The sequence below is a fragment of the Ranitomeya imitator genome, chromosome 9, assembly GCF_032444005.1.
Source record: "Ranitomeya imitator isolate aRanImi1 chromosome 9, aRanImi1.pri, whole genome shotgun sequence".
Lineage (NCBI taxonomy): Eukaryota > Metazoa > Chordata > Amphibia > Anura > Dendrobatidae > Ranitomeya > Ranitomeya imitator.
In genome coordinates this window covers 33,358,099-33,367,855 of record NC_091290.1, presented here as the reverse complement: position 1 = coordinate 33,367,855, position 9,757 = coordinate 33,358,099, and the positions used below count along the sequence as shown (strand labels likewise).

At 41.1% G+C, this 9,757-nt stretch overlaps 1 protein-coding gene across 1 annotated transcript; it reads right to left on the bottom strand.

Annotated features, from left to right (window-relative positions):
• Positions 1 to 694: 694 nt before the first annotated feature.
• Positions 695 to 7,827, bottom strand: CD248 (CD248 molecule). The gene has a single exon (XM_069739399.1). The coding sequence runs from the start codon at positions 7,363 to 7,365 to the stop codon at positions 5,260 to 5,262; it is 2,106 nt and encodes a 701-aa protein (XP_069595500.1). The 5' UTR covers positions 7,366 to 7,827; the 3' UTR covers positions 695 to 5,259.
• Between the last annotated feature and the right edge of the window lie 1,930 nt (positions 7,828 to 9,757).

Here is a 9,757-nt window from a genome sequence, read left to right as displayed (position 1 = left end):
GTTGGTCATGTATCCCCAAATTTTCCAAACTTTTCTTACTTTTGGTAACATGTCACATGGGACGTTTAACTTTTGCACATCAGTGTGGCCATGCATGTCCGTCAAATCTGCTGATTTCTGTGGGACGGACTCACCGTCGGAGGTGTATGGAGGAGTCCAAACTTTCCTATTTTAGTGGAAATAAGGATGTGAAAAATGTATTTCAACATGCCCCATCCTTTTTGTTCTCATGGGAGATAGGCTGCTGCCAGAACTGTTTGCCAATGGCTTATTCCATCCTTCTAAGTACAGATGTAGTCTCGTTGGAGCATGCATGTATATAGACGGGCTGGAAGGAGCCTGAGTTGGATCTGATATTCGGATCGCACTCGACAATGCAAGTCAATGAGTGCGTGAAAATCATCTGACTGCACTCGGATGTCATCTGAGTGCAGTCCGATTTCCATGGACTGACAGAATGGAGAAGATGTAGACTTTTTTTATCTTCTCCTCATCCGAGAGAATCAGAACGTGCTCCGATCAGACTGTGATTTGCATAATCGCCCCCAGAGAGAATCTACGGTCGTCCTCACCTGCTCTCACTTGTATCATTCCCAGTATAAATAATATGCATTGCACACAGTTACACCATTGCAGTAAAGAGATTTAAAATCACAAATGAGCAAATCCGTTTTTTAAACAGTAAAAAAAAAAATCAGATCATGTTTTTTTTTATTAACCGTGTCTGTTAAACAACAGTTTTTTGGCACAAAAGGAACCATTTTACCGTTATTGCAGTGTTTACAGGTATGTCCCCCTTCACTCTGAATCAGATCCACTTAAAAATGACCAAATAAAAAAGTGACCATGTTGTGTATATTACAATGAACACAGGTTGCAGAAAGTTGTAACATTATCACATAACACACACATTACAAACGGAATTAGAAATGGCAACATCGAAACCAAGATACCAAACATATTCAATACAATACAAAACTAAATCACTACGAGGTCCCCAAATACTTTACCGCCCCCTGAGTATTCGATTCCTATAATGCTAACAGATAACATACCGCATCGCCCGTTATGTAGCAATTCGCTGATAGTTTCATTGATACAATGGTGTAATATTCAGAAACATCGTGGATTTGACGACCAATTTTCTAGCCCTAGTGTGCTTTAAAGAAAAATTAAACAAATCTGCAAATAGATTTTTGACCCATTAGTTCCCAATTTTTGCTACAATAACTTCGGTATGTCATTTTTGCTACAATAACTTCGGTATGTCAGTCTAACATAGGGTAAAAAAAAGTTGGAAGCTAAACTACAAAATCCGACTACGTAGGGTTCCATTGTAGTCTGTAACCATGGAAACATAGGTGAGATTATAAGCAGTAGGCACCATTGAATATTGCTATTGAAGAATTTTAGCATTTCATTACTTTTTTTTTCTTTAACCTCGGGTGCTATCACATTGAGCCCCGTCGGGGCTTACGTTCGAACACCCCGCAAAGCGGTATTTGGACGTATGCGCTGACCGGGGGGTATGTAGTCTGAGTGTCCGCCTCCATTAGGCATATACTCCCGAAAATGATGCACGTCAGGGGGCACGTTTGCTCTGTCGGCACCATTACAATCTTTGGCCATGTGTCCGGGTTCCATTTTATAGGGGGTTCGGATGTATGCTCTGACAGGGCCCCCGAGCGTAATGTGAGAGCACCCTTAGACGCAGGGAAATAATGAAGCAATGGTTACAGTACTGTACTCGCCCGTTCAAGAGGTTTTCTGGTACCCTTTAAAAAAAAAGTGGCGACATTTTGTATTTTAACATGCAGTTTTGCTGCTATGTCTTGAAACCTGGAGTTTTACAGTTTTGAAATACCCCTGTCTCCTAAAAAAAAAAACAACAACTGGGCATTACTCACCCTCCCCAGGTCCAGAGCTGAGTCTTCTCTGCTGCTCCTGCTATCTGTTATTGTTTGCAGCCAGTGATGACATCACAACGATAGCGCTGCAGCCAATCAGTGAGCTAAGCGGCTCGCGCCATCAGCTCAGGCAGGCTCAGTTATTGACGTCAGTGCCAGACACTGGGAGCATCACGGTGTCTTGGCGCTGGACTGGGGGCGGGTGAGAAAAACTTAGACTTTTTTTAAAACTTCAGCCAAGGGACAGGAGGTTTAAAAAATTAGAAAAAAAAAAAACCTTTACGGTTTTCAACACATAGCAGCTAAACCGCATGTTAAAACACAAGCTTGCGCCACTTTTTTTATTTTTAAAGGGGTTTTCTTCTTTCATTTTTAATGATTTTTTTTATATCGCTTGGAAAATCAATTATTTTCTAATTCTGTGACCCACATCAAACCTGTCAATGAAGGGGACACCTCACTGATTTAGTAATTAGTAAGTCGTTTTTTTTCAACATATGTCCTCCATGGTAAAAATATTTTTAAATAAGAAAAAAAAGAAGAAAAACTGTGTGTAAACCTACCCTTATAATGAGTCTGTTGTTAGTACAAAATGACTGTCCAAACTAAGCACAGCGGCGTGGTGCACCCTTGGCGTGGTGACACAGTTGTGTACCTATTCCCACCTACTTATTTTCCAGCTATTTCCCGCCCCCTTTTCCTTGATTGACAGCTTTGGCTTTACAGGAGTCAGAGATAGATGGAAAAAAAGGAGCTTGGAAGGTGCACTACACTGTTTGGCCATGTCATGGTGCACCAAGCGCACCATGTGGTTGGTTTGAGCACTTATTTGGTACTGATAAACTCCCTTTAAATTTTTCCTCTGGTCAAAACTACTAAATTTAAGTTTTTGATCATATATAGCTTTATTACCCTAATATCCATTACCCTTCTAATGAACACCTGGATTTCCACCCAGAATATATCCAAAGTTTTATTTCTTTGCTACCTTTAGTGACTCCCAGTATACAAGGTCACCTTATAGTTGAATGCTAGGTAGGTAAGGGAGGAGGAAAGTGAAACCAGGACATCTTAAAGAGAATCTGTCAGCTATGTAATCTGACAGCAGCATAATGTAGGGGCTGAGAACCTGATTCCAGCGATATATCACTTGGTTTAGTTGTGATTGAATCATAGATTTCTCTGCTGTAGATCTAGCAAAGCTCAGAATGCTGAGCTGTGTATAACCCCGCCCACACCACTGATTAGCAGCATTCTGTCAACATACACAAAAAGCTGCCAATCAGTTGTGGGGGCGTGGTTGGAACGGCAGGCACGAGACACCTAGTCCTGCAGTGATAATCTCCTGCTGATAAAACATTGATTTTATAGAAATAGCAAAACACAGCTCAGTAAGTGACACATCGCTGGAATCAGGATCTCAGCCCCTACGTCATGCTGCTCTCAGATTACATAAAAAAACCTGATGATGGATTCTCTTTAAAAGTAAGAACCCCTAAAGAGCTAGGTGTGTCTTGGTCCCTTTGTGTCCTAAATCAACACACTGGATAAAACTGTTTGTGCTATACCTTGTACCGGGGCTGAAGAGCTATTACATACAGGGGTTCTCTCTTTTTGGGGTTCTTTGAATTCCTGGGTCATGACCCTGTACTAAACACAGCACAGTGTATTCATTTTGAATGTAAAGCAGTAATGATATTTCTGTACAGACTTATAATGTACAACATACACATTTATGTTTGACTAGTATTGATACTTTTGGTTTTCCTTGGGGTAACCGTTGTGTTAATTTTTATTTCATATATCGACAGTGCACATGAAAATAAGAAACTTTGTAATATATCTCATTAGCGAAATCTCCTTCTGTCTCCTTCTGGACTGACCGTTCACGCTCAATTCAGGGGTAAAATCTGTATTCAGTGAAGAGATAGGAGATGACAGTTGGTTCTTGTAAAGTTCTATGGAGAGAGGAGGAGCTAGAGACAGGCACAGATTCTGCCGAAACGGCTGTGGCAGTTCTCTATAGAACTTCATGGCACCAACTGTCATCTTCTATCTCAATGATGGGAAATCCTATGATCACTGGAAACAGATTTTATCCTTGATTTGAGAATATTGAGACTGAATATTCAGTCCGGGAGGAGAAAGAAGCAGATTACTCTAATAAGATATATTACAAAGTTGCTTATCTTCACATGTATTACTGATTTATGGAAAAAAATAAATTAAAACTACAGTTACGCTGTGAATGGCTCGACTAATAGCCATTATTAAAGGGGTTGTCCGGCCTTAGGACACAAGTCTATAGTCACTCTATGTGATTGCAGACTAGCGGATCCTCACAGCTCGCATACTGCACACTGTGAAGATTTTCCAGTGCTCGGAAGCGGGAAGTCATGTGATCGCTAGTGCATGATTTGCATACTTCCAGACACATTTCGTCTAGACGTGTCCTACCTGGCTCAATACATTTGCAGTGGGCTGCACATGTCTAGTCGGCATGTGACCAAATTAATACAAATCGCGTATTTGTGGTCACTCACATACTGCACCTGGCGCCACAGCGCACAATGTTCATTCTGCGAAGATTCACAAGTCTGCAGTTACATAGAGTGACTGCAGACTTGTAGCCTAAAGACAGACAACCGCTTTTAATTCATGAAGTTTTCATCGTGAGACTCCGCGTTCCCTCAACACCATGACTTGTGATTAATTTGATACAATAAGCTCTGAACACATTAAACTTCTTATGTACACAAAACACAAATTAAATTCAGATGGAATACAAAGAATTGTATCTACTATCATTAACAGGATATATCACAGATACCAAAGTCTGGACATAACGTGAATTCTGAGCCAGTATCTCTACCACTGTGCCATCTACACTCACCTGGTTTCATGTGACATTCCGTTCAGAACCCTCTGCCAGAAAGCTTTTGTTTTGTTTTTTTACCAGAAAAAGTTACTTTACATAATTGTATAGATGCATGTCCAGATGTTCAAAACTGGTGCAAAAGGCATGACACGTGTGCTAAAAAAAAGCTACTTTATATGGAAAACACAGCTGACAAGAAAAAAACATACAATAAGGGTAAACATGAAACATTTAACAAGGGCAGACCAAGATGTAATTTAAGGTATGGACACAAGAAATGGAAACGTGAAATAATGGAACATATGAAGTCAAATGTAAATATTAGAAAGTGCATAGACCGAACAAAGATATAGTGAAAAAAATAAAGAAATGGAAAAATAGAGTGAATACTCCAATTGCACCAATGCCAACACAGACAGTCCCACCCAAACTGGTATTTTACCCGATTTACAATCCTTTATCCATCATATTGATTCAAACACCACTTCGACTGTTTAGACTGTCCACACCGGAGGGAGGAATACCTTTCTCTGGCCCACTACCTGTTACCCAATGATAGCAGTCAGTAACACTGCGGGGTTTTGCTTCTCCACCACATCTGGTACAGTATACAATGCCCAGTGCCAACATAATCACTAGAAATACACTCAAGGGTACAAGCAAGGCTACGATTAGCCATCGAGTGTCCCTTTTTCCCTTGGACTCTTTAGATGGATGATGTGAGTTAGCATGTAATTCAGGAGACCCGGAATGTGAATTATGAAACAATGGAAGTCCCGACGTGACCATAGTAGTTATAGTTGGAACGTTTTTGATTTTTAGTGTCGTTTGAGGCTTTTCATTAACCCTAGACCTGCTAGGAACCACTGTTGATAGCTTGGATTTATCCCAAGAACTTTTACGAGTTTCAGGAATTTTGGTTGTGGGAACATCATAGATTAAGTTCCATCCTGACCAAACGTTAACTTTTGATTGTTCTTCGAGTTTTATTGTTGAGACGAATCCATTACTTGGTACGGTTGTCTCCAGTGAAGGAGCATTAGGAGTTGTAGTATGCAAAGTAGTTGTTCTAATCGTATTCTCTTTAGGCTTTGATGTTGTCGTATCGTCTGGCATTAAAGTGCCTATGGTCGTGATTTCCTCATGGGTTTCCCAACCCACTAGAGCAGTCGTTGTCTCAAGAACTTCTTCTGTAGTTGTCCCAATAATAGTAATTTCTTCATTGGAATTAGACATGTATTCTTCAGTCTCTGAGTTGATTTCCGTATCTACCAGATCTTCCCATCCTGTTGTATCAGGTTCTGGCTCCAAAAAACTTTCAAAACTGGTTACATGGGGATTTGGCACATTTTTAGGTTCTTCATAATGTAGACGATTGCAGCTGACACGATCAGCAGCTAGTTCATAGCCTTCATTGCAAAAGCATTCAAATCCCCCCACATGGTTTACACACATTTGCTGACACATACGGGCAAAACGACATTCATCTATATCGACACAGCGCTCAGGATCATCTTCCGAGATGGCGAATCCCAGATCACAAGAGCATTTATACGAACCTAGGGTATTTTCACAAAAGTGTTCACATGTTTCATCGTCTTCACATTCATCTATATCTTCACAACTGAGTTCATCTGAAGCTAGCTCATAGCCTTCTGGGCATATGCACTGGTAACCCTTACCACCAATTCCAAGCTCTATACATCGATATTGGCATGGGCATCTTTGTTCCTCAAAGTCCTCCGGCTCACAGGAGTGTCCATCAGGCTGGAGTACATATCCTTCTTCACAAGCACACACTCCATCTTCACACAACTGTTGGCAATCCTGGCACAACTCATCAGAGTCTTGACACAGTGGCTCCTCTTTGTCCCATCCAACTGTACGATCCTCTCGAAATGTGCAGAGTACAGATATGGCCTGTTGTTGACTTTCACAGGACACCACTGCAACAGTGCCAAATGGTAGCAGATCAAGCCAAGAACCCTGGTAGCCAAACGGTACAGAATAACGAACATTTTCTCCTGTCAAAGTTGGACACATTCCTTGATAGCGAAACTTGCATATAAAGCCGTCAACTGGCAACGTACAAGTCCCCTCTGACCATTTAAAATCATCTTCTGGTTTACCATAGCCCAGACCGATAGCCACACACCTAGCAGCTGAACAGGAACTTTGGGATCCTGATGAAACAGGCTGCGATACCCAGTTGGTGAATGCAGTGTCTTGGTCCCCGGTTGTCCAAGTAAAACCACGCAATGGCTTCTGTGGAGCACACTGTCTAGGTTGACGCTGTAGGCCTATCCAAAGCCGTAGCTGAACATCTCCATCACTTTGGGAACCTGTTGATGAGGTAAGGAGTTGCTCAACCAAAGCAGCTTCCTGAACATTTTTTACAGTCGCTAAATTGCCACCTTTTTCTCGACAGGCTCTCCAAGATTCAAGAAAAGTCTTCCTCTGGTAAAAGACGGCGTAGCATGAGTCACCTGGCCCACAGAGGGCATCATGTTCTTTGAGGTCACCAGAAAGTGAAACGGACAGTAGAAGTAGAAGTTGCAAAGTGGAAAATAAGAGATCCATGAGGTTCTTTTTTTTTGTTTTGTTTTCCGTTGCTGTTTGAGGACAATGTCAATCTTACTCCAGAGGTTTCAGTTGGATCCAGTTCAATCTGAAGGATCTCTTGGTCAGGTTAACGTGGGCTGGTTTTCATAGCCAGGAAGACTATAGCTGGTTGAACTTGTCTCCAAAAGTCCGCGTGAGCATAAGAATCAATTTCATTCTCCCAAACTTCATAGACATTTGATTTTAGTCCGTAGAGTTTTGCAGATTTGTCTTCGGTGATCTTTTTTTTTCTTCTGCAAATTATAATTCCAGGGTTATAGAATGGTTCTCTTAAATGATCTCATTGCCAGCCAGTTATCTCATATTATAGCCTGTATGGTTGGAAGTCGTCATCTCTGCGTTCTCCCCAGCTGTCCCAGCCTCCAGCCCGATGCCTTTCACAGACAGAGTAGTAAAATATGTTCTACTTCTATCTATCTGCTTGTAGATTTCAGAGGGAGGTCCCCTCTCCCACATATTCTGCTTTCCCTCCCCCTCTCCATCCTTGTATGGACAAAGTTTGTTTCTATCTTTTTTTTTTTTTTCTCCTTTTCCTCTCCCCTATTTTACTCCTGGTCTCAGACCCCCTGAGATTTTGCAAATATTTCTGTCTTGGCAAAAAAAAAAAAAAAAGAAAGTAAGGAAGGCTGGGGGAAGACTGAATAGGGAAACAAATGATTCATAAAAGCAGAGTTGGAATATAAAGGAGGTCAGACAGGAATAAGAGTGAATTTAAGGGAAAAAAGACAAAGGACACAAAATAAGGAAATGAAAGGATTACAGATCATCAAACAAAAGCTGCACCGATATGGAGATAAAACATGTATTTTTATGATTGTGCAAATTGAAAAACAGTAGATGTGGCACATGATAAAAAAAAATAAAGGATGATGTACACTGCCTTCACTTTTGGTGTTAAATTATTTTTTTATTTTGCATTTTTGACTGCAGAAGTTTTATGCTGTGGATGATTAACTTGGACATTTTAGTTCTGCCAGACACATATCTTAAGGGCTCATATCCATATGTGTGAAAAAAAAGTTCCGATATCAGGACCGAAAAAAACGGATGAGTGTCATGCGAGTACAATCCGATTTTCACATCTAACATCCGATTTACATCCGAATGCTGTGTGATTGCTGTCTAACTGCAGTGCTATTTTAATAAGCTTTTACATAGAACAATTCTCTGTCATTTACATATCGTTTTCAAAGGAAATATTCTTCAAAACACAGATAGATAGATAAAAAGCCGGCAATTCATGTGCCGCGTACGGTGTAAAATCACCACGTGACAGGTTAGAATAGATATATACACATAGAATACATAGATATATAGATGTCAGTGACACAATTAGTGCAGTGTGTGTGCAAATTTCTGGACATATCTCTAATTAATAAAATATTATTTTACTGAAAAAAATGGCATGGGCTCCTGCGTAATTTTCTTAACCAGCAGAGGGAAAGCCGACGGCTGTGGCAGATGTTTATAGCCTGGGAAGGGGGTAATACCCATGGAGCTTCCCAGGCTATTAATATCAGCTCACAGCTGTGTACTTAGCCTTTACTGGCTATTAAAATGGAGGACCCCAAAAAAATGATGTAGGGTCCCCCTATAATTAATAACCAGCAAAGGCTATCCAAGCAGCTGTAGGCTAATATTAATAGCCTAGGAAGGGGCCATGGATACTGCCCCCCAGGTTAAAAACATCAGCTCTCAGTCACCCCAGAAAAGGTGCATCTCTAAGAAGTGCCAATTCTGGCACTTAGCTTCATTCTTCCCACTTGCCCTGTAGTGGTGGCAAGTGGGGTGATAGTTAGGGAGGTTGATGTCACCTTTGTATTGTCAGGTGACATCAAATGCCGAGGTTAGTAATGGTGAGGCGTCAATAAGATGCCCACATTACTAACCCCATAGTCATATTGTATAAAAACACACACACCAAGAATAAAGTCCTTTAATTGAAAGAATGACACAGACTCCTTTAATAAATCTTAATTAAATCATACTTACAACCTCGCCCATTCCCTTGATGCTATTGTCATTTGCAAAAGAGTTGAAAAAAACAAACAATATTCCTCACCTTTCCGCAGAGAAGATGATAATCCATTTGTCCCACGGTCTAGTTCTGCTACATCTATATGGCAGGCTGCATTGATGCATGATGTGACCATACAGCCTGCCATCTAGCAGAGACACTGAGCAGCGCATGCTGAGTGTCTCCCTGTGATCTCCTGTTCCTGTCTGACGGCACCACGAACGTGAGAAATTTCTTCTGCTTGCGGTGACGTCAAACAGGTCCTGGAACAGCCAATGAACTCACGTCACCTATGGACGTCAGCAGGAGTGTGGTGGGAAATGTCAGATAGGT